Source organism: Festucalex cinctus, chromosome 6 (genome assembly GCF_051991245.1).
Source record: "Festucalex cinctus isolate MCC-2025b chromosome 6, RoL_Fcin_1.0, whole genome shotgun sequence".
Classification (NCBI taxonomy): Eukaryota; Metazoa; Chordata; class Actinopteri; order Syngnathiformes; family Syngnathidae; genus Festucalex; species Festucalex cinctus.
In genome coordinates this window covers 11,337,098-11,363,194 of record NC_135416.1, presented here as the reverse complement: position 1 = coordinate 11,363,194, position 26,097 = coordinate 11,337,098, and the positions used below count along the sequence as shown (strand labels likewise).

At 39.1% G+C, this 26,097-nt stretch overlaps 1 protein-coding gene across 14 annotated transcripts in view; it reads right to left on the bottom strand.

The window, feature by feature from the left end:
* The window catches only part of adgrl3.1 (adhesion G protein-coupled receptor L3.1), a 191,157-nt gene that overhangs the window by 37,304 nt on the left and 127,756 nt on the right, over positions 1 to 26,097 (bottom strand). For 12 of the 14 annotated variants that reach the window (XM_077523786.1, XM_077523789.1, XM_077523790.1 and 9 more), the window contains exons 9-15: positions 25,256 to 25,359; positions 23,350 to 23,535; positions 20,598 to 20,636; positions 9,105 to 9,288; positions 4,085 to 4,207; positions 3,784 to 3,989; positions 1,459 to 1,635 (exon numbers count right to left, since the gene is read on the bottom strand). In XM_077523786.1, coding sequence (XP_077379912.1) covers positions 1,459 to 1,635; positions 3,784 to 3,989; positions 4,085 to 4,207; positions 9,105 to 9,288; positions 20,598 to 20,636; positions 23,350 to 23,535; positions 25,256 to 25,359 — 1,019 coding nt within the window. The remainder of the gene's footprint in view (positions 1 to 1,458; positions 1,636 to 3,783; positions 3,990 to 4,084; positions 4,208 to 9,104; positions 9,289 to 20,597; positions 20,637 to 23,349; positions 23,536 to 25,255; positions 25,360 to 26,097) is intronic. The other 2 variants (XM_077523787.1, XM_077523799.1) reach the window with 1 other exon arrangement.

Sequence of the window (26,097 nt, the reverse complement as noted above, 5' to 3'; positions counted from 1 at the left end):
CTCCCCAACCCCTATTCGTGGCACTTCGTGACAGTTGTGGCATGGCGCGCATCCTTCCCGCATCGTCCAGACGAGTTCACGAACAGTTTGCGCATAGTTCACGTCCCGGTCGCGAAATTTTGTCGTGACAAAAATTTTTAACATTTCAAACACTTCACGCCACATTACGACTAGTTCGCCAATTCGTGCAAGCGTCAGCCTTGCATATCCTTGTGACAATCTAAACCGTCAAAACGTTAAGCAAACGTTGCGACAATGAACTAACTCTTTGAGTAGCACTCAGATACACCTTAACAGAAAATTAATAATCATATTCTTAGCGATGAAACGTACGTTGCTACAACCGCACGCCACACACTATTGCATTTTCACCAAAGTGACAGTAAATAACGTGAAAAGCTGCAAAGAAACCAATATGCGTATTCATTAAGCTGTGCAAGCTTAGCGAATGGCAACGTAAAGATGGGCGCTGCTGGCATCACTTCTTTTAACGGTGACTAAGTGGCAGTGTTATTCCATTCATATATACAAATCTGTGGACAGGGGGCCGGCCCTTGATGATGTCAGCATTTTTCCGTACTCTGATTGGTTGGCGGCTGCCCACAATACATTTAACATTCTGCATCTCTGTGGAGTATAATGTGATTTATTAAATGTTTGTGTTTTGAAATGTTATTAGATTAGTATTGATTAATGTTGTTCCGATACCATTTTTTGGCCCCCGATACCGATACCCAGCTTTACAGTATCGGCCGATACCGATACCTAAGGTTTTTTTGGTTAGTTTTTTTTTTTTCTCAACATGAAAAAGCTGTCCTGCCATTGGTTCAGAGCATTCAAGGGCCAATAGGATATCTTAGATCGGCATGCAGTGAACATGTTACATATCAGTGAATGTTGTGCACGAGCAAGACACATGATGCTGCATCCAAAATCCTATATTAGTGTTGGAATTAATGGTATCGGCATGTTACTTGTGAGTACTCACCGATACCACTGTTTTAATGCAGAATCGGCACCTTTGCGGAACAACACTAGTATTGATTCGAACTGTAAATGTGCCACAGTTGCGTGCTGTTGCATTTTCGCAAAGGAGAGGTGGATTAAGTCCCGATTGAAAGATAAAGTACAAAATGCATGGCCCGCCACTGCTATCTACTATATCTAGATTGTGTGTTTTAAGTCCCTGGTTTGTTATAATTTAAATAGTAACATCTGATATTATGATCAGGACGTCTTAATAGAGTTTGTCAAATCACTTGTAAAACTTTCCAAAGTATGATAACTAAGTGGTGGAGTCTAGAGAGTTTTAAATCCATTTGCCAGATGCCGTGGCCCATTCTCTTCCTGTCCTCCACCTCCCTCCTTTTTAAGATGTGTTACTGCAGCCTTGCATGGAATCTCAAATGATTCTTTCCAGAAGCATGCTGGTCAGGCTCAACCAAAGTCACCGCCTACCTTGACCTCCACGTGGGCCATGAGCACGGCAAAGCTGGTGAGGTGAGTGCAGGAACAGCTGGTGTGAGTGCGATTGGTAGCCAGCAGACGACAGTCCTGCGTGGACCAAAATCCCGTCATGGTGCGCTTGGAGTAGCTCCAAAAGGAACAGTTGGGATTGAAGTTCTCTTCGGAATGCTGGTGAAGAAGAAACGGGAAGTCGATTTAAAGATGGGACAAAAAGCAGGAGGCAGGGATGGCGAAGATGATAGAATAACGGAATTGTGTGAGAAAACATTTGGAGGGCTCGGTGAAACAAACAGGATGGGGTAGAACGATTAGAGTACAACAAACAGAAGGGACAGAATACGCAGCGACAAATGTCATGTCAAGAGGTGACGCAGCAAAGGCTGCTTGTGTGTGAGATTGTGAGTGAAGGAGCTGGTGGTGGTGTGACAACGGAGGAATGTGAGTGCTACTTTCCAAATGAGCACCTAAAACATGAAGTGTTCTTTTACTGCCGACAAACTGGACTTGCATGCTGCACGAGCAGTCAGAAACAGTCAATGGTAGTTTGATTTTCAATAAAATAATCTGGGATGGTAACAATTATTCTCCTTGGGGGTGAATCCTCATGTACACTATAAAATAGTCTCTAAAATTACGACAAACGTCAACAAATAAATACCTGTAGACCTTTAAAACTCTCTGGCGTGATCACTACAAACTTTGAATGGCCATCTAAAATGTCTCCCAATGGGCAGCCTCAAATGTATGTACAATATATATCAGTCATGTTCCAATAGTAAAATCAGATCAGATGTGATAAAACTGTTAACAAACTGTTTAAAAAGTTCTCAGCCAGCCGACGTGAGAGGACCACACTATTTAGCCCAATTGGTTCTCAGGGACTACAATGACTTTTTAAAGCCTATCAGGGTATATAAAAGCGACACATCATAAAGGGAATGACAATTTAAAAGTACTAATGTGTTTCGGAGAGTTTTTAATCACAAATAAGGCCCCTGACCCTCGTTATTACAATTTACTTGTTGAGTGTTGTGCTGGGATTTGCTACTTTAAAAATCCCTTCTTTACATGCTTTATGGACAAAAGTATTGGGCCTTGTAATTATGAATCAAGGGATCTTTAAAGCACTTAGATGTAGCACTTTTGCAGCAATTTGGGATTTTTCTTTCGTTTTGACTTTTTTTATTCAGATTTTTTAATTAGTATTTAGAGCAGGTTTATTAAGTTACGTTTTTTATAATTAGTTTTTATTTTTTCGAAAATGGCTTGGTTTTGTTTTTTATTAGTTTTAGTGTTAGTTTTCTTTTTTTAATATATATGGAACATTTGCAAACATTTTATTCTATTATTATTATTGATAACCAAATTATTTCTTTAAATTTTAGTTGCAGCTATTTTTAGTACAACAACTTTAGCTTTTTCACAGTCGTATAAATAGTATGTAAAATGTATAATAATGTTTAAAAAAAGCCTTTTTTTTTCATTAAAAAAAAAGAAAAAAAGAAAAAAAGAAAAGTCAAATATTTTCCTAACTTTGTCCACCATTAAAGGTGGGTTCAAGAATATTTTTTGTCGCTGCGTCTTCCGGATTGGTCATCTTAACGATTGTTTCTCGAGCCTGTCAATCAATCTGCAGAACGAGCAGGAGAGCTGGTAGGATGGTCTTCCGCATGCGCAGTTTTTCAAACGTGACAAACAGATGTTCGGCTTCCACTTTTCGAGAACATCATTGAATCCACCTTTAACTCATTCACTGCCAATGACGACTATAGACGTCAAAAATCCAAGCAAACAGCCAGTGCAAATTTTGACAAGAAATTTGAATTTAGTTTTAGTTATACATTGTTTTCATTCAGAGTTATTAATCCCAATTGTTATTAATAACAACAATGACAACAATTTCATTACTAAGTGCTACCATCGTGCATAGTGATTGGTCTTGGTCTAACTGAGACCACAAACTGGGTCTCGACCTCCAGAAGTCAATTTAGTCGACTAAAATTGCTCTTTATTTTTTTCGACTAAAGTTGGATTAAAACTCAAATACAATCAGGTGACTAAGTTATGACTAAGGCTTTAATTATATTTAGTCAGAAGACTATAACTAAAACTAAATTGAAATTTCTTTTTTTTTTAATTAAAATTTTTATTTAATTTTATTTAATTTTATTTTTGACGTCTATAGTCGTCATTGGCAGTGAATGAGTTAATGTGACTTTAATGTAACTAGAAAAATACATTTCAGAGAGTAGTAGAAGTAAACAGAAATAAATGAGCTTATGTCTTTGCACAATTGTTTGTGTGAGCCTTACTCACCTGGAGATGTTTAACGGTGAAGATGACAGGTTCCGACAGGTAAACCTTGTTGCTCTCCTTGTTGATGGATGCCATGATGACGGGGGAGTTGACAATGACCGAATAGTTGGGGTAGACGGCCTCGCTGCTCAGTCGGACGCTGGCGTTCTCCGTGGAAAGATAGGAACCCAAGTTCCTATAGAGGACAAAGGCCATCCGTATCTCACCTGTTGGAAATCAGCACGGAGTTGAGCCGGATCACCACAAGCAGGAGTTAGTGTGAGAGATCGGTTGGCGCGAGAGTCTGAGATTTCCTCGTTACCGTTTCTACCGTGCTGCTTGAGAGTGCTGGCTGACAGCTGGATGGAGTTTCCGTGTAGCTCAGACTGAGGGAATGTCAAGTCGGTGAGGCTCCCATCCGTGCTAAGCCGAGCCACTTCCAACTCTGGAACACACACACACACATACACATACACATTAACACACCCTCAAGTCAAGTCATTGCACAGCATGTTACATCAGGTTTGTTTTGTAGACTCTTGTACAAAGCGTGTTTTCTCACTAAGTGCTTCACGGACGTCGTTCCTCAAGCAATTCTCACTCATACCTCAAAACTAAAAATATCTGACACTCATTAAAGTGAAGTAAATTATCTTTTAAACACTAAAGTGGCAACAGTGTCTTTAGGTAGATAATCCTTACATTGTGTGAATCTAATTTGGCCGTCGGAGTTTGTTAGCACATCCTTGATTAGGGCTGCGTAATGTAATAGATAAAGACTCTAATTAACAACTAATTAAGGCTTTGGTGTATCACTATCATGGGTTTCGGAGAGATTTGATGATTTAGACACTGCTTTCCATGTGAAAACAGCTCACACATCAAATCAACCACACAAAGACATTTTAGATGAAAAGAGGAGGTCTAGCAGGAGGGTTGTGGGTAGAGGGAGAGGTCAAATTGAGGTTCTGAAATGAGCTAAAAAGAAGACATTTCAGTTACAGGATTGGGATGAAGGGTTGTCGGAATTTGGTGTCATTTCACCTTGAACAAACACCTTCCACATTGTAGGGATTGAACCCTGGCTATTAAATAAAGAACATAGCATCAGTCATCGCCATGACAACCCAAGATCATCTTGTAACATTGTTCAACCAAACAATTTAGTTGTATCATTATTTGAAAAAGTGATGTGATGCCTCTGACTGGTGTGTACTGGTTTAAAAAAAACAAAACAAAAAAAAACTTGCTGATGATTTTAATTAGCTACAAAGTCTTAAAAGGGAGCCACAGTAAAAAAAAACTAAATAAATAAATAAATACAATAAAGTAAAAAAAAAAAAAAAGAGCCCATTAAAGCCACTTATTGCTACTTTCAAACCTTTATTTTCCATTTGAGATGAAAAATTAAAATCATGAGAAAATTATTTTGCTATGTTTTCAGTTTGATTACTTGATATTCTTTAAACTCAATGTGTATATATATATATATATATATATATATATATATATATATATATATATATATATATATATATATATATATATATATATGTATGACAGTTTGAACGTATTTCTATTCTTTTATTTATCTATTTATTATTTATTTATTTTATATTATTCTTGTTACAGCTCTCCATCATGAGTCTTTGTACACATACCAGAAAATAACCAATAAAACACAATCTAGCTTGCTGTTAAGCTGCCCAATAAACATTTGTCCACTATCCAATATCTAACATCACCTCAGGAAGTATGTCAACAAACTTTGAAGGAGCCCAACATCTTTGTTTTCTTACTGTGGCTCGAACGACAAGACCCAGCCACAAACACACGCGCACATCCATACACATCTCGGCGGGCTATCAAAACAAGCTGCGCCTAAGCTAATTAAAGCATCCTTGTCATGACGATCCACATCATAAGAAACACACTCGTTCATTATTGTCATCACACGTGTGCGTGCTGATGCCGCCGTGTTATCCCTTCAAATCACTCCTTTGCTATCGCTAATAATTAAATCATATGCCTATTACTGAAGCGTACACATTCAATAATGTCACATGCTTCTTGGGCTTCTTCGGGATGTCATTCATATTCCTGTTGCACACATCCATGAAAGACTCAGTGGGGGGGAAAGTAGGGATAGAAGGGAGAGGAAGTAGAGGAGCATGATGAGAAGTGTGATCAGGCCAGTTATGAATAAAAAGAAGAGATAATCGCGGCGGATCTGCCCACTGGATTAGCTGGGAGGGAAGATTAACGGCACAAAAAAAGAGAAATGAGCACACAGCAAGATTATTTCCTGTTTTTAGTTCTTTGGCGATGAGCTAGCCTACATTTTGGTGTTAAGGAGCAAGGAGGGAAAAGCAAATGACAGTTTGTGGCAATGAAACCTATTTCAACTGAAGTGGGTAAAGTGTAATGTTCGAAGCACATTAGGTGAATAGCTGTGATTTCATTGCCTAGTGATGTGAAAGAAAAACTCAGAGCATCATGTGACATTCCACCACCGCCATCAGCCTCGAGCACGCACTCGTTGAGTCTTCATTGCTCGTCGTCTCTGGCTTCATTTCCCTTCCTGCTCCTCCTTTTCACCTCTGATGGCGTAACATACAAGCGGAGTGAGCCTTCGCACCGGGGGTGCTGCTTGATGTGATGTGTGGGAAACGTAAGATCAAACCACACACGGGTAGAGAGGAGGAGGAGCAGGGTGAAGGAGGAAAAGACAAGAATGACACTCCATGTTGTGGGTGCAGATGAAATGAAGGCCAACACGCAAACTACAAATCACCGTGTCTTGTTCTTGTGAAGCGATCACTGATTAGCAGTAAGGAAATTCACTTTAAGTTTGGCGGTTAGCAATAGCTACCTCAACCTCTTGTATTAGATGATTATTCTAAGTGATTCGGGTACTTACACAGATACACAACAATCATTTTTGTGAGACTGAACATTGGGTCCAAACAATAATCTTCTGTCTGAAGTCTCGTAAATAATAGAAATAAGCCTTAGCAATTTGCTGTAAAGATGTCGACCAATAATCGATGATCAACTTAATCAACAAGTATTTTAATAATAATAGTAATCATTTAGAACCATTATTTAACTCCAAATTGTAAAATCAGTCCTCTGATGTCAACTGTACCGTCTTTTTCGGACTATATGTTGCTTCGAAGTGTAAGTCGCACCAGTCAAAAAAAAAGAATAAAAAAAATAAATGCATCATGAAGAAGAAGAAAAAAAAGAAAAAAAACAAAAACAAACATAAGTCACTCTGAGACCCGAGACCCAGAACGGTAGCGCTCGGACTAGCAAAAAAACAAAACAAAACAAAAAAAACGTTCCCTAAAAGTGTTGACGGCAGCCGACGAATTCCGGTCGTACTGAAAACTTCCGCTTCTAACTACAAAAATGTTTTTCTTCATACTTTCAAAATGGCTTTCCTTAACTAGAATTGTCCATCACATTGTGGCTAAAGGTAGAATTCTAGTTATTGCGCTTTTTGGTGTAAATCGTAAATCCTTGTCATAGTGGAAGCCACATGCTAGAGAAGATGGCGGTAATGCACCAAAAGTATTTGCCAACCACCAGAGATGGGCACTTCCGTTGCCCATCGTGTGCCCACCTTTTGGCCAGTGCTTCCGCATTTTGGCGCATGCTTTATGACGCAAAGCAGCGAAAAAATACACGTACTGGTCTGACCTAATTAATGGACGTAAACCTGCTTCAGTCGATGCTTAGTACGTGTATTTATTTGTGGCATCGCAACAGAACTCACTCGCCGAAAATGCGGAAGCACTCGCTGAAAGATCCGTCAATGACGTAAACGACGGAAGTGTCCACCTCTGCCAACCACCAAAAGAACGTAGAAGAGGAAATGTTAAGAAACAGAAATAGTCATGGCAACAACTGTGGGACGTATGTGGGTAGTTTAGCATGGGGCATCTGCCACAACAAGGATTTACTATTTACAGCAGCAAGATTCAACTGTTGTTCCCTGGTCGTTCTAGGACGATCGCTTGAAAATTTGGCCCAGTACTGACAACCAACATGTTCCCATGAGAGACCTCAGTGACTTCTGTTATATTTAAGTTTAGCTAACCCTTAAAATGAACGGGATTCCACCTTAAAAATAGAACAATCATCCAAGTGGCGAGCGGCAGAGAACTATAAAACGCTGACAAGACATCCTCCGCAGGATGTGGTTGAGCAGTGACCAACCCTGCATAGGTTCTGTCCCTTTACAAGGACTAAATTGAAGGCAGGCCCTGAGCATGGACACTTTTCGGCTTTTCACTCGGCCATATTTCAGACTTTTTTTTTCTCTGCAGCCGACTGATCAGAATGATGGGATCAGTGAGAGGAGAAATGATGGAGGACCGTGAGGCAGAGAAGAGAAGGCAGGATGCACAACGCTATAATAATAACTAGCTTTGTTTTTCTTTGCCTAGAAATATGTGCACGTGTGTGTGTTAGGTATGAAAAAAACAGGTGTCTTTGACAAATTCATTCCCTGTTATGGGAGCCTCAAGGTCATTTTCCCCCTCTATCTTGTGTTCACTCAGCAGACGTCTCAGTGGAGTCAAAGCTTCTCATTGAAGCTCTTCATCCTGCCTTGCCTTTGACAGTTACACACACCCGCTCAGTGTAACACGTGCGCATGCATCTTGCAAATTCAAGAAGCCGCTATCCCCTAGCACAGAATTATTTTAGGCAAATGTGATAATCACTGTGAAAAGCAATTAAAGATCTTTATTAAAGATTTACTTTGATTCTGAATCTCAGGGCGTCGGTATCAAAGCGACAAGTATTGTTAAACAACTTTCTACCTTTTCAATTTGTGCTCTAATAATGTTGGCATGTTCCAAGTGCTAAAATTAACAACACCTCATACTTGCCACAGTTCTTCAGGCAGCTCAATAATACAGTCTAATACAAATAATACTTCATTCATGCGAAATTCTAATGGACTACTTCCATTAAATCACAGTTAGGAGAGAAGATACATCTGCACATTTGAGCAAGTCTTTATCCTTGAGCTACATATTTTTAAAAAATATTTATTTAATTCGAACTATTCATTTAAAAAATAAAAAACAATAATCACATAGAGCAAACTTCTAACGTATACTTTTAACAAGTGTAAGTAAGTAAAAAATGTGGGACTAATTGGCCACGAACCATACCTGAAAAACAACTTGGGGGACAAGAAATACAAATTCAATTCATCCTCTGTGTACTACAGTATGAATTTAATATCTAAACCTTTTGTCCACTGTTAAAATGACTTTTCTTTTCGACAGTCTACATTGGGGAGCAGTATTTTTAAAACTACTCACGGATGTTGTCAGTAGTCTCCTGCACAGTGTCGGTCTTGAGGAGGTTGTCAGCTAACATAAAAGCGCCGGTCTCCACCGTGTCGAGAAGCAGCGTGGCCGAGTGCAGCTGCTCGCCGGTGGACAGCTCTCTCCACGCTGTCTGGGCTCGCGGCTGCAGCAAATTATTCACCGTCTCCACCATGGCCTGAGGGGCGAACAGAAACATTGAAGGAAACACTTAATAAATGATTGGAACGTGACCAGTTAATGCCAATCCATTAACAGTGCATGTAACATTAGTGTTCCGTGACAAGCGTAGTCAATAACACGAGACAATGGGAATGTAGTAGCCTCTCATTTATCATGTTGATAAATTATGTTGACAAAAATGTAAGGGATGCAAATGCAGCATTCCCATGCAGACGGCAAAAGAAATAAAACAACATTAAAAAGCACATTTTCAAAAAATGTGACCCAATCATTTGCTGGGTTTATAAACTTGTCCCCCCCCCAAGGTAAAGCTGCCTTTCACACAATAAAAACAAAAAACAAAACAAAACCATATCACAACAAACCTTTTCTCTTATTACTCAAGAGAATGGACAGTACAGACGACTACAGTAGCTACACCGATAAAGCTGACTGGATTTTTTATTTTTTTCAACATCATGAGCAAATGGTTTGCCTTCACCGGGCTGCTATAAGGCATGTTGTCCTCATATCTGCTAACATAGTAATATCATGTTTATAGGCTAAGCTACATCATGCTATGTTTATATGCGACTTGTTACGTCATGCCAGCACAGATACCCTCACACATGCTAATACCTTCTGTTTATATGCTTCTTGTTGCTATGTTATGCTAGCCTCATACATGCTAATGCCATTTGTTTGTATGCTCCTTGTTGCTACTTTGTGCTAGCAGCTAGCCTCATAAAGGCTAATGCCATCTGCATGTGCTACTTGTTGATGTTATGCTATCTTCATACAAGCTAACACCATCTGTTTATATGCTACTTGTTGCTACGTCAGGGTATCCTCATACATGCTAACACCATCTATATGCTACATGTTGCTATATCATGCTCTCCTCATATGTGACTTGATATCATGACAGCTATATTCATGCTAATACCTTTTGTTTACATGCTACTTGTTGATACATCATGCTATGCTCATACATGCTAACACTATCATTTGTTTATATTTGTTATATGCCACTTTTAGCTATGTCGCACTATTATCAAATGCTAATGCCATCAGTTATGCTCATATGATACTTATTGCTATGTCATGCTATTCTCATACAAGCTAGTACCATCTGTTATATGCCACTTGTTTCTGTCACAATGATGTGCCCTTTCGGGTAAAAATTCCAAAAACAGCATCACACAGCATTCACTTATCAGATGCCAAAAATATCTTTAATTAATGTGCCGACGTTTCGGCACAGCCTTTCTCAGATCATTTGTTGAGACACAGCATGGGTACAGCCTGATTTCCTCAGGTTGATCAGGTCATAATTGGAATGCATTTTTTTTTTCACCACAGAGTAACCAGACCAGAGTTGGTTCATGTTCTAATGTACTTTACATTGAAAAGTTGGATCTATTTTGGATCTGACCAAAAGTTTAGGAAACACACCTAGAGTCCAATTAAAAGGGACTAAGGATGCTAGTATAAAAGCGCCATTAAAAATCTTCCAGCTGTTTGTTCTGAAAATCAAACTAAACTAATGAGCTGATTGCGGCTTCATGCAGGAGTATCTTTTATGTTTCAAAACAAACACTGCCTTTTTGAGTTGGTGTTCTGGATGGTTCAGAGAAGAAATGATATATGCGATTGTCTACTGGGTCACATTCAGCCATGCATAGCAGCTTGGAGTTTAAAATGATTAGCCAAGTAAATGGAAGAAATGTAGCAGAAGAAATATCTTTTCGGAAACAATACTTATTTTGTCTCCAGCCCACATTCCTTCATGCTCTTAAGAATTTGCCTCCTCATTTTCAGACACATTTTAAAAGACCCTGGGAGAGATAGAGAAACTGAGAAAAGGAGGGGGCCGGGCGTGGAGGGGGAAGAGACACGAAGGGAGTCATGGGAGAGCGATAAAACAGTCCAGTGCTTCCACGGTGACAGGCGTCCCCTGGGAGAAGTAGAAGAGCGAATACAGGTGCTATCATAGGCACACATCGCACCCTCCCATCTGCCTCTCAATTTTTCCTCTATTTCTCACTCCCGACTTGTAAAGCATCCTCTCTGCAAACGTCCCGCCATCGCTCACTCGTGTCTCGCTCTTTTGCTGCCTCTCGAGAAGGAAGCTGGAGGAGAGCAGGTGGCCTTATACAAGCATAAGGGCTCGTTGGTGAGGAATGGCAGGGGTTCGGGAGATGAGTGAAATATGTCTGTTTATTGGCGATCTGAAGGGGATCGTAATGGACATAAAAATAAATGGTACTTAGTTGAGTGCATACCTTCCACAAGGCCGAACAATATGAATTTAGATTACCGCCATCCATTCACTTACAATTTTCTTCAGATGTTTGAACCAAGCTTTATTGATTCAAACTACGTCAAATCTTACATTACGTACACATTTAGTTTTTTTTTTTTTTTTTTTTTTTTAACTCACAGATAAAAGTGACAACTTATGCATGTCAATTTGCTAAAATCACACAATATGACCGCTAAATTCAATCCAAACTGTTTTCTTTTTATTCAAATAAACCTCGGTATAATCACATATGAAATGAATCCGGGATGCTAAAATTATAGTGTGATGCCCCGCTCCAGCTAGCAGCTAATTAGCTGTGATGCATGTTGCATGAGTTGGGGAATGGCTGCTTGTAAACCAAACTAATTAAGCCAGTGATTCGGCAAACAAATAGAAGTTGGACATAATATTAAACACACAAATGCGTGCCACGTGCAAAAACATTCGATTTTTCCTGTTTAGTCAACATCAAGCTTCAACAAAGCCTCTGATGGAGAACTTTACACACAACAATGAAACATAGAATTTAATTAATATTTACCTTGTCAAATTAGACTGTGCCATTTTTTTTTAAATCTGCTATTTAATGTGATTTTCCCAGAACACCATGGACATAACCATATTGACCCGCATCTCATATCAAAACTCTTGATTCAAACTTTTCAGATCTGCAATAATTGCTTTCAATATATCACATGTCAGCTTCTGGTTCAAGTCTTGAAGTCAGCATAACTTCTCAATAAATTGTCCACCTAGGATTTAGACTGATTATTAAAAAGAATTTTTAAAGTTCTTCATTCACTACAGAAAAATTTCTTCTGTACAGAAAATAGGTCACAGTTTTACTGAGACAGGGGTCGTCAACCTTTTTGAAGCTGAGTTACTTCTTGAAAGCGCTATATAAATAAAGATGACGACTTGGGTAATTATTAATGAAAGTGGATACCAGTTTGAGACACTCTTCTGAAATAATAAATTTGCTCAAATTATCTTTAATGATGGTATTATTAGGGCCCGAACGATTTAATTGGCCAATATTAGCTATTATAAAATAATCCAAAAATGACACCCCCTAAAAAAAACAAAAAAACAAACAAAAAAAACAAAAAACATTACAGCATAGATGGACAAAGATAACAATGTTCAAATATCCACCCACAAAATAAATAGGTGAAAAAATTGGCCATTTAAAAAAAAATGTTACCTCTCTATTTTAGTTACCGCTAAGTTAGTTATTTATCCATCCATCCATCCATCCATCCATCCATCCATCCATCCATCCATCCATCCATCCATCCATCCATCCATCCATCCATTTTCTTAACCACTTGCTCCTCACAAGGGTCGTGGGGGTGCTGGAGCCTATCACAGCTGGCTTCGGGCAGTAGGCGAGGTACACCCTGTACTGGTTGCCAGCCAATTGAAGGGGCTGGTAAGTTAGTTAGTTTAGTTAAATAAATACTAAAGGACAAAGTACTACTGCATAAAACAGTCAGACATTGGGGCTGTTATTCATATTTTTATTACAGTTAGTGTTATGTTTTTTAATTAATTAGCTAAATAATTGGTTATCAGAATTTTGATTTGCCAAATATTGGACTTGGCACAGGCTAAAAAAAAACACCTCCATATTGGTTGGGCCCTCGTTATAAGTGTTATCATTAGAAATTAATGATATTCATTTATGTGAAGACAGTGACAATTAAACTGATTGTCAATACATTTTATTTCTATAAATATGTGCCAGTGTTCACATTTTCAATTGATCAATCCTGGAAAATTACAATTGTGCCATCAGTGGTGAGTTCTTTTTAGAAGGGGCTTGCAGACTACTCATGTGGTCTTTGCGGGCTACTTGGTGACCCCTGTGCTAGGAACATGTATTAGTAATGACTTGTAATAATGTGATTGGGTCACAATGGGTTTGTCCACAACCCTAGTACACATTATTTAAGATAAATATCAGTTACAGTATTTCTTTGTGCTTCCTTTTACGTATTGGGAATCACATCTGATAGAAAATGAAAATGACAAGATATGAAAAGCAGTGTGTGGGTGCCTTTTTGTTTAATATGCGAGCTTACAAATGTATGAGATGTGTTTGTGTGTGTGTGTGTGTGTGCATTGGGGGGCTCAAGAGGAGAGGCATTGCAGTGCATCATTCTGCTCCACTTGCTGAGACTATTCTCAGTGCAGGCTCTGTTTTCCATTCCCTCATGCTGTACTTTGATGTGTTTCAGATAACCACCAACTGCCACCCACCATCCCATCTAACTCTCATTAAACTTCTCATAGCTTTTTATTGAACTTTTGATTATCTTGCATTTTCTATTCCCTATAATTTTTTTCCATTGAAATGTAATTCTCCGCTGCCGAGATTACATCTGCAGAGGAGAAGGTATGCGATTTCTTTCAGGTCCAGACATCTACACATCATAAAAGTCATGGAGTTGATAGTTGTGTGTGCGTGTGTGTATGCTTTAAAGCACAGTTGCCTTTGGTGACGTCTACACAATTCTGGCGACTGGAGGGCTAAAATTATGGCCCCTTTTTTAGGGGGTTACTCGCTCTGCGGAAAAAGATAACGGTGTTCATTTCTGCATTTGTGTATGCACATAACAGGGACGCTCATGTGCACATTGAACGCACGCATGCACGCCAGTAAATGGGGCAGAAGTGAACTCCTTTGAAGCGTTGGGGTAATCCAGCGTAAACAAGAGCGGCAAGACAGACGAGAGGCGGCCTGTTCCACTTCTCGCAGCAACGCGAGGGCTCCACGTGCGCACGCACGCATGAGCGCTCGCCCGTGGACGGCCGGTGCGTACGCTCACGCACGGCGAGACGCACTTTTAAACTGACAGCATTCGGATGTAAAAGTAGAAAAAAAAAATCTTTTCTTTCTCGCTTGACTGCTCTTGAAGAAAGTGCATGTTTTTGAGAATGTTTTCATCCGAGAAGCAGGCTTTTCTGTCATTTGTTGTCGGACTTCTCTTCTGTCCTTCCTGACAGAACGAGTTTAGAGCTAAATCGGGCTTTACATTCACAGCATGTCATGTTCTGACCCGCCATCCATAAATAGAGGGCACATTAGACATTGTCATTGAGCATTGCAGTCTCCTCACTGCCCATTCTTTTTTTGGTCTGATCACATTTCTGTTTCTGCAAGTGAACGACATACTAACTGATCCTTGAGAATTCAATCATATGGAATTGATTGTTGATTAATCAGATCTTGGCTGCAAGCAGCAGAGTGATGACTCCACTCATTTAAATCCATAACGTCATCAGCTTTTTGCTATGTGAAAAACATTAGCGAAATCAATGGAATAGTGTCTACACCTGACTAAGCCTTGTGTTTGTCTCCAGAAGGTGAGGCTTTTGTGAAGGCATTCTAAACGAGCTGTAAAAGTGCTGCAATACATCCAGCATGCAACTGCATGAGTCCCTACTGTATTGTGGCCCTTATTTTCCTCTTGTAATTCGGTATCGAGGAAAATAAATATGGAGTTAGAATCATGCCAAAATCCCGTAAACACAAAAAACCTCATCTACGTACACAACGTGATCCACGTACACTAAACTTGTTCTACCTACACAAAGAAGCATATCTTCAATTACAACAACAACAAAATGTTTTGCGTACGTAAAAAGCTATTCTACATTTACGGATACAACTCACGTGACCTTTGGCAGCGATATTCTGCCGAGCAGTTTTACGTGCCGAAAACCCATGATCCACAAGCGCAAAGTCAGTACACTTTACAGCAGGGGGCGCTGTTGTATCAGCGCCGTATTGAGAGAGCGTTTGGCCAACACGTTGAAAGAACTACTACGCTGTGATTGGTCAACTGCTGGTCACATGACATATGGTATCGGTATCGGCCGATACTGATGGGTATCGGTATCGGTATCGGGAGCCAAAAAACGGTATCGGAACAACACTAAAAATTAGTCAACCATTCAAACTTATACAGGATTCAGTGGTTAAATAGTAAATATGTGAAAACCGACTTGCTGTATGAGCTCAGGTACAAGTTTTTACGAACTGGCACAAGTTTAAAGCCAATCATTCCAGTTAAAACATTTCTTACTCTCTCACACTTCCAACAAGCTGTGCACCCTCAAAAAATAATCATCAATCCATCCATTGATTTACAAATGCTCCCCATGGGCCTTCAAAGAAAAGTAGTCAAATGCCCGTTGTCTTTCTGTTGAATTTCTACCACGCGTGCTCTCCATCAATCTTCCTCTCCGTGCACCTTGCACACGCTACCTCCCTCCATCAACCAGCCTGCAGCATCAAAGCCTCTTCAAATAACCAACTTCATCACGAATAAATTGCCAATTTAGTGTACATGAAACGAGTCCCCAGTTCCCCAAACGGAATGTGTGTGTGTGAGTGAGAGAGAAAAGGAGAGAGAGAGAGAAAGTGGGAAGAGAATTCAATTATTTTTCATCTCTATTAAGAACCCAAACCTCCTGCACGCTCTCCTCACTTGACAATTAGTGCAGCAGATAATTAACGAGGAGAGGGCAGCAACACACCACATCCCTAATCACGCACATTTCTATCTGGCAGAGTAGGGGACTGCTGCTATAATTTTGTTTTGCATTACACAGGCTAATTATATAATCGATCACTTCCACCCCCGCCAACGCAGAAGGTGTGTTGTGATGTCACGTTCGGAAACTGGAAGGAGCCGATGGATCGGCGACGTAAAAGATCGAAGGGAAGGCATCAAAAAATAAATAAATGGCGCACCGCTGTGATGTGACAGTGGAAAGATCATCAGGGGAGTTTATATTTATACATCGGCGACGTGTGCGTCGCGTGCGTGTCAGTTCGCATACAGTTATAAGCCATGTTCGTTGATGTGACATTGCTGACTGGTGCTGACGTGGATAGATTTTGCAAAGAAGGGGAGGTTGGGAAAAAAAAAAAAACAGCCTGCATCAGGAGAAAAAGAGCTAGCCCATCAAGGGTGTGTATGAATGCGTGCGTGCGTGCGTGTGTGTGCGTGAGCAAAAATGAGACGCTGCAGGCTGTCTCCGGCACACAGATGAGGTAGGTGCTGTGGTGCCTTGTCTTTGTGTTATTACCTCTTCTAAGGGAGTCCAAATTCTAGAGTGCCATTCTGCTTTCTTTGTTTGTTAAGAGGATTACACCAAAGATACTTCGCCCATTTCCACTGTACTTTCTCGGTGGTTATCGATTGGCACGGCAGCTGCACGGTACCGGCATAGCTTTACTGTACTCGTCACGCCTCGCTTGCCGTTGGGGTGCTTGTGGGCCACTTCGGAATGATGCTGCTTCGCTCAAATCAGCACTCTAAAATCAGTTGGGTCAAAAGTAACCCAATTATGGATCAAAAATGGACTAAGCCACTCTATGGGTCAATTTGACACAACTTTCTGGGTTGTTTTATACAAAATGACCCAATTTTTTGACCCAAGTCAAGGATATGACCAATATTTAGGAGTTGTTTTACACTAAAAGACCCATTTCTTGACTCAAAGTTGGGTAAAATTGAGCCAAATAGAGGGTTCGTCCATTTTTGACACGTAGTTGGGTTATTTTTGACCCAACTGTTTTTAGAGTGAGTCTAGCCGAAAGTCATAATTGATTCTGTTAAAGTTAACGTGCCTTGTTGAACCACACAGTGAGATTATATTTATATATATATATATATATATATATATATATATATATATTAGGGGTGTGAATTGCCTAGTACCTGACGATTCGATTCGTATCACGATTCACAGGTCACGATTCGATTCGATACCAATTAATCCCGATACGAATTTATAAGTCGATTGTTGCGATTTTTTTCATTCAAATTTAGAAAATACTAATCAGTAAACTTGTAGAGTGTAAGATTTATATGAAAATGTATTATTTATTTATTTATCTGAAATTTCAGTCTTATAGAGGTTGTAATCTGTTTCATGTTTGAACAGCATTAAAATAAAATATTAAGGCTTAATGTTCCGTTCATATAACATTCTTCCATGCTCAAGGTGTGAATCCTAACCCGAAGTCAGACGTTTTGTTGAATATTTTTCCATTAAAAATGGAAGTTTAAAAATAAAAAAAAAAGGCAATGATGATAAGACGTTGAATCGGTAAGACTACCGAATGAACAATTATGAGCTCTTAAAAAAAATAAAAAAATAAATAAAAAAAATAGATTTTTTTTTTAATTGAATCGATTCGAGAATCGCGCGATGTAGTATCGCGATATATCGCCGAATCGATTTTTTTTAACACCCCTTATATATATATATATATATATATATATATATATATATATATATATATATATATATATATATATATATATATATATATCATTTGGCGTCTTCTCATGGTGCAGTTTCCTCTCAATTTTCACGAAATAATAACAAATGGATACACCCATAAGCTGCATGTTCGTTTTGTGCATTTTCAGTCAACATTTTGAAACATTTGGATATTAGACTTGCTACTAATAAAAATTGTGAGCGTGAAATATGATACCTGCACAAAACCATCCAAGAGAGACTATTTCATGAAACGCATCTGTGTTGTGTGTCGGTTTCAAACAGCAAATCACCAAGTGAACAACAGGAGCAAGTTCTTGAGCTGTTTTGTTTACAAGCAACCTGCCCTGGGCATTTTTTTAAAATTAGTAATTCATTTTACACAAGATACAACAAACAACCAAAAATTCAGAGGCCACTTTGGAGCCAGCTCTTATCAGGGAGCCGAGCCAGTAGAAGTGACTCCTCTTGGAGAGAAATTCCCATCTCTACATCAGTGGAATTGCTTCCAGTGATCGACTCCACAGATTCAATGAGGGTGTTTGGCTGCAAATTCGCAGTCTAGTGGGTCAACAGGATCTTGAAGATAGCAACCAAGAAGATGAACGGACTCAATAAATGTGACTTGTCTCTTCCTTTGAAGGGTTAGCAAGGATTCTTTTAAGGAGAGATTGTACTTCTACTACACGCACTCTTATTCTTTACCATGTAATTTTAGAGTTGTGAAATTTTTGGATTTGTATGTTTTTAAAAATTTTTTTTTTCTTTTTCCTGGTTTTGTGATGTGTTATGGTTAGGTTTTATGTTATCTTGGAACATCCTATATTTTTAACTTTGACTTGGGACCAGAAAAACCCCCCACTATGATTTTACTAATTTCTAATAAATAAATAAATAAATAAATAAATAAATAATTTTTTTTCATTGTAATTAATCACATGACTTCAATAGTTAACTATTAATCACACATTTTATATCTGTACTAAATGTAGAATAAATTGCACAATAAAATATTTTTTCTAAGTTTCATACTCTTGTTAACATAAAAGTGGAACTAAATGTTAAACTAATAGAAAAAAATGACTGCATCTTTTAGTAATTGATACAGTATTTTCACAATAATTCATAAAATTGCTTGAAGTTAAAATTAAAAATATGTACTGCACTGTAAAAAAATGAGTGTGACGATTTGTGTTGAGGTTATTTCTCTGCCACTAGATGGCATAATTGCCTTTGGAAGACATTTTTCATATTAAGAGCTATCTAATCTTTCGTGAAGTAACTTGTGAAATTGTGTACATGCATTATTATTACATTTATTACTGCTAAATTTTGATGTTGACGTGCCTGCTGCGTTGCAACTGGAATTCCCCCAGTGCAGGCTTTCCAAATAAGGGGCGGTCATTAATCATGCGTTAAAAAAAAATGTCATGAGCCGGGGGTTGGATCCCAAAGCGCAGACACAAATAAGGTTTTAACTATTTATTCACATCGAGAGTCGTAGAACAAACTTGACTAGACGAGAAACAAAGAGAGTTGCACAGAGGGACAGTGGTAACAGAAGTAATAATCCGACCTCAGGAGGCTTATATAGACAAGAAATCGATCTGATTGGTTGTGGCTAGACATGTGGGTAACAGGACTGACATGGGATTATCTGATTGGCTGTTGACCAGGTAAAGGGATTAAAGATTCTTGACATCACATAGCATCACATAGCCTAAAACCAGTTGAAACTAGATGCTAGTTACAACAGTTCAAAACAGACACTTGTTACATCAGTACATAACAGACACTTGACCTCACGGTCATGAACCCAACTTGACAAGTCATGAATTCAAACTTAACCCTGGCGTGACCCCAGACATGAGAAAATTAGTGGCGTGAAAGGAACTTTTAAATTAACGCAAAATTAACACACTAATTTTGACACCCCAAATTAAAATGTGTTTTTGACTGAAAGCCATTTAGTTAATAGCAATGTTTACGGACACAAATAAAAACATGTTTAAATGATATCACATTGTGTGTTCAAGGTTGCAACGTGAATCACAATCCACAGAGCGACAAGGACATCGAAGCCATGAACACTGAGCAGAGCAGACACACGTTAGTCTGATTTTAAAGGAGCGAGACCATGATCAAGAACCGGCGTGCAACAAACTATCCATCATTCCACTTCACTTTCTCTGATGCAGCGGTGGCGGCAGAGACGTTTCAATGAATGGAGATGGATAGCGAGTCATTTTGCTTCCAGGCAGGCCGTTTACAACCCGGCGCACGGTCCTGCAAAATAGATGAGCTACTATTGATATTGATCATGGTCTCTTATCTGTACCTCTGATTGCAAATGATAGGGAAAAAAATGGAAATGAAAACAAAAGAAGCAAACCCTTTGAGGAGATGAAAGTACTGTCAGCAAACACCTGTGGATTCCCTTGATTGATGCTGATGATTTTTTATCGTTATGGGCAAGGATGAAGTTAAATTAGCCCCCCTCCTCAAAGGGTTTCAATTCAAATTGTAAAACCTCTGCTGCAGAGTATAACTACAAACCAACAGAGCGCATCGCAAACGTGTGATATCACACACAGGCTTGCTTGATAAAGTACATGCTGAGTGTGAAAGTAAAAAAAAAACAAAAAAACACACACACACGCGCACACAAAAAGCGGGGTATGGCAAAGCAATCAACGGATACCAGGAAGCGGAAATACCTGTGTGAAAAACCTGCAGGATCTCTCTCTCTTCTGAAGCTGTAAATTCAAACAATTCAACTGTTAGCGATGTGACACCTCGCAATCTCACGCACGCGCACGTGGCTTCGGGTGAGCAAACATACGCGCTCACATAGATATGTCATTAACATCACTCGGATAGATTGAAAATAGATCATTATTCTTCTCACTCACCTTTGTTTTCAACACATCTCCCAAAACACGCACATTTCTCTTATTCTTTGTGCTGCGTTTGTTTCCCAAGTGACCTCACGCCTACAGAAAAGGCTAGTAAAAATATATTGTCACTCTCCAATTAAAACTGTTTGGTCATATTTTAGTTTGACAACTTTTTACAGCAAATGTAGTTCATAAAGACACCATAAATGCAGACATGGTGCCAGGATTTCTCTACCGGGGCTAAAAGGGTGCGTGATTGAGAAAATGATTTTTTATTTTTTATTTTTCCCCTTAAAAAAAAAAAAAAAAAAAAAGAGAGCGAAAATGATTTATAAATATGTTTTAAAATATCAAATAAAATGCTGGAAGAGCTTAACTGGGGCTACACAGATTTCTGACTAGGAATAGACCGATTATCGGCCAGACCGACTATCGGTGCTGATATTCACAATTTGTCGTTTTAAAGAATCACACGAATGAAAATAGATCTTTTAAATAAAATTTAAAATTGTGTTAACTTCAGGGAGCTATTGATTTAAATTTCTAGTTAACTTTATAAGAGATACTGCTTACCCTGGCAACTGTCTGCAACTTCTGTTTTTTTGTTTCAAAAAAAAAAAAAAAGATATTTCCGGTCGTTATATATTTCAGAAAACGTTATTTACTATACAAATCAATAGGGAGCTATTTACTTGTTTAAGGTTTTTATTTAACGTTTTTAGACTGAGAGGTCACTGAACGTTTTGTCATAAATTTAAACCAAAAATGTATATTTCCTAAAAAAGAAAAATAATAATAAAATATTTTGCTATATTTAAAAGTTGCTTAAAAAATAAAAAAAAGTTAGTTTGGAGTTTCTAAAATTTTGATGCCAACATTTTCCGCTATAATGAAAACATTTGCTCCCAATGACTTATAAATCTGTTTTTTTTTAATGTTATAAGTGCCCCAAAGACGTATTTGTACGTTTTTTTTTGTTTTTTTTGTTTTTTAATGCTAGAGCATACAGAAGCCTTTCATGCAGACTCTCAACTGCAAAGAACGGTTGCAGAAATGGTAGTTATTACACAAACGGCCAGCAGGTGGCAGCAGAACAAAGGAGATCAACCAAGGCCATGTTGAAAAAAAAAAGCTCAATTACTCACAATTCTAAACAGATGTGTGAAAATTGATTTAGCTATATTATAATGCTAATTTCTGCAAAACAAACACATAGAAGATTCTTTTTCCTGATGAAAGAAAAGACTTTAATCTTTCTTTTGATAGGTTCCATGTTTTTATAGCAATAGAACACAATGTTCTTGCAAAATCTGTCGAAATCCAGTAAAAAAAAACGGGATTGCTTCTGTGAAAATGGCTGGGAGAAAATGAGTTAATATTAGCTCAAAATAATAGTTATTGGCCTCCTTAACTTCTAATAATCGGGATCGATATAAATCCTGGAAAACACTTATCGGTCTACTGTATCTCTATTTCTGACTGGGCTATGGTGTGGTGCCATTGTTGAATGAATAATAATTGTTCAACAGGCCAAGAAACAAGTCATTGTTGTATGTTGTACGTGTGAATTTTTGATATGTTGAAGCAAACAGAACATATAACATACTACAATATCTATCAGTTATTTATCTTTGTCCTGTAGCAACACAGATCAAGTACTTTTGGCTTTTGTCTTCAGCATGTTGTGTGTATGTTTTCTATCATCAAACAGAGAGAATTTCATTAAAAAGTTAACTGATATTTTTCTCCAGTGGTGCAACATGCTTGGATTTTTTTTTTTTTTTCTCACTCGCAGATTCTTCCATTCATTTTCTGTATCTACTATTAAGGCTTTTATTGTAATCCACTCAAACATGAATGGTCATCATTTTCAAATGCAGCGATTTAATTATGAATTGGGGTCATTAATGAGATCAGGAGCACCACTTTTCCTCTCACAGCCAACAATACTTATCTGGAAATTCAACCTCTAACTAGCCATTTGGTCAACAGTAAACCAAATATTAATGGAGTCCACTTGCACACAAGCTTTGATGAGTTCATTTCAAATAACCGAGGAGAAAGGGCAAAGGTCGCAGTGAGATAGAACGACAGATTGGGAGAGTGTAAATAGGTGCAGTCCCAGTAACTCAGAAAGTAAAGTTAAAAAAAAAAAAAAAAAAGCCACAGTGAGTATATAAGAGTTGGCAGCAGCTGTCAGTCTCGCTCCCAAAGTCGGCGTATCACTGTTGACCTCAGCAAAGACAATCAAGGAACAGTCTCCCATTAAATGAGTCAGCCAGTCAATTAGGCAGCCAAGGCAGCCAGTCAGCGAGTCCCCAATGACTTGGCTCACTTTAATGAATGCCTACATGAACAAACTACAGAACTAAATTCTTCCTTGTTCACTGCTGATAAAACAGATCCTCTGTATGCTCAGTTGAGCTACATTTATGGAACTACAGTGACAATAATTTTTATTGGTTGTTTTTGTCTAATATGTACGTTTTCATGGATTTTTGACTTTTTTTGTGTGTGTTGAGAAAAGCCCATTTCAAATGATTTCCTGTACATTTAGTTGACAACGCAATACCTTAGTGAGGCTGCGGGCGGCGCTGTCCTTGCCCCCGGGGGTGAGGTTCCTGAGCTGCACGTCGAGCAGCTCCACCAGCTGGGCCATGGCCCGCACGGTGGAAGGCACGTCGCCAGGACGCAGGAGCCCTTTGGTCTGCTCTGCCAGCTCCCTGGCCACGATGGCTGCCGTCTCACCCGAGCGGAGCTGCATACAAACACAAGCAGCACAGTTGGGGTGAGGGGGGGGTGATAGGGGATGATGGATGGAGTTGAGGATGACGTAGTGGGAGTTGGAGCAAGGAGAAAAAGTTGCAGTGAAAGTTGAGTGCAAAGAGGAGGATGGGGACATGCAGGAGAGAGGAAAAGTTTAAGAGAGTGTTAGGAGAAAAGGTATAATGAAAAAATTCAGAATTATTCATAGAATACACTCGACGCTGCTTTTGCACTTGGGCAGTGTCAAGGTAAACAGTTGCATACAGTGAAATCTTGACAATCGAACACAATCCGATTAGTTGGGATTGAAAAAATACACACATAAATAAATATAAATTAACCATAACACGTAAGTTGGGCTGGGGAAAAAGTCGACCAAGTCAACTTCAAAAATAAGTTGCTTGAAAATGTCTGCCCGTGAAGCTCTGCCGGAAACATGTTTGCGCTGCCTTTTTTGCAAACGCACACATTGGACAGGAACTTATTGAGCTCATTGTAGCTAATGGGCAGTGTCAAGAAGCTATCTGTGAAGATCGGCCATCTTGGATCGCTAACTACGGCAACCACACGAGAACAAAATACCTTTATATGCCTGCGCAATGGTGCGCGTTCGTAAAAACATGATACAACACACACACACAAAAAAAATGATACTTGATGCATTTAAAAGTAACTAAGTAACTTTTAATCCTTTAAAGATGAACATTTTACTTTTGACCCCATTACATTTCCAGTGAGTCCGCGTTGTCATACTTTACAGTAAGTCTGCGGTGTCTGTGTTTTAATTAGGGATGTTCGATACCACTTTTTTTCAGACCGATACCGATACCAGTTAAGGCCATCGGGTCACACATTCTCACATAGGGAGGCTGAGCCATTCGCCCATGTGGGCGGACGGCCTAGACAGTATAAATGCAGGGACGATTTTGAATAGATCAGTTCCTAATAGAAGAGGGCTCCGCAGCTGTGTACTCGATCTTTCTGGCATCCAGTAAATATTTCAACTGAGAACATGCAGTCTTCTGGTTATTATGTTAGCATTATATCGTGAGCATTAAGATACAAGAACCAGTGGAAGTTCCCACCCAGAACTTTACACTGTCCTGTACCTTCCGCAATGACTGTTTCATTTAGAGTGTGTGACGTGATTTGACCAATGTGGTTGCCGTAGTTAGCGATCTAAGATTGCCGATCTTCTGCGCATGCACGTCAGATTGTGAGGGGGTAACAGATAGCGCCTTGGCAGGCAGCTCGGCTTCATTTTTACTCATGGAAAATAAATAATTAGAAGTTAGCCATAAGTAGGGGTGTGAATTGCCGAGTACCTGGCGAGTCGATCCGCAACCTTCTCACGTTTGATGTTCATATCTTACTGACAAAGTCAATGATGGGAGCAGCACTGTTTGGACTTGGCAAAGTAATAGCTTACCTTTCCGCACAATGTTTGTTCATTGCGTTTGGCCTCTAGCGCCCTTTGTCTCACAGTATTCACACAATATTGGCATCTTGGAGAGCAAAACAACACAAATGCTGTCCTTTCTGCAAAACCTGGACATATCTGTACTCCCCAACAGCTATATACAATCTCGTCTGTTTCAAGCACTAGTTGGTAGGTTGACAAATGGAGACGGATACATGCGGGATAAATCGCTCCCTGTGGTCGTTGTATCTCCATGCGTGAGAAATGATGCTCCGGGAAACTCCACACTTACTTTCTGCATGATGTGGTTGACCCAAGGAGACGTGCAGTTGCTGAGGTCAGGGCCTTGAGGATCCCAGTAGCCCAAATGGGCCATGCACATGTATGTGGCCACGCCTGCAAGACAAGCAAAAACTAATAAGGTGAGACAGCGCTGACATTCACCGAAAGACTTGAACACTTCGTGCGGTGCCCGCAGGGGAGCGCGACGGAAGTCTTTGTCATGTAAGCAGATTAACATGAACAACGTATCCCGTGGAGGTACACGACAATGTGCTGCGATGAATGAACCTACAGTGTAAAACATCAGCGCTCCACTTTTGGGATATGTTCATCACTTGGGGTGTGCCAAAAAAAAAAAAAAAGATTCTCATAAGAATCGCCATTTTCATTTAGTATGATTCAGAATCACTTTTAAATGTCTCAAAATCAATTTTATTTCAAACATTTGATACCGTCTTGCCCTTGTTTGTTTGTTCATGTTATACCCGATTTGGCCACTTAGGGGCAGTGTGGTTCCACACATTCTGATATTGTTCTGTTAAGTTGTAGACACAGAGCCTATAAAAGTTGTTTGTTTGTTTTTTTTGAGCGTAGGAAGAGCATATGCCGGTGAGCAATGTTAAGATGCTTCTCTGTATACATACCTGAAGCGTTTTGCATGAATAGACTTTCTTTTGAATGATAAAAGTGCGCGCTAATTAGCATTAGCAAGTCAGACTGGAGTAGATCATGACGATTCTTTGCACCATTATTACGTTTGTCTGCCATTTTTAAATTTAGTCTCTGTTTTAGTCCAATTTCAGTTAGTCGACCTCATCCCGTTTTTATTTCGTCAATTTTTAGTCGACTATA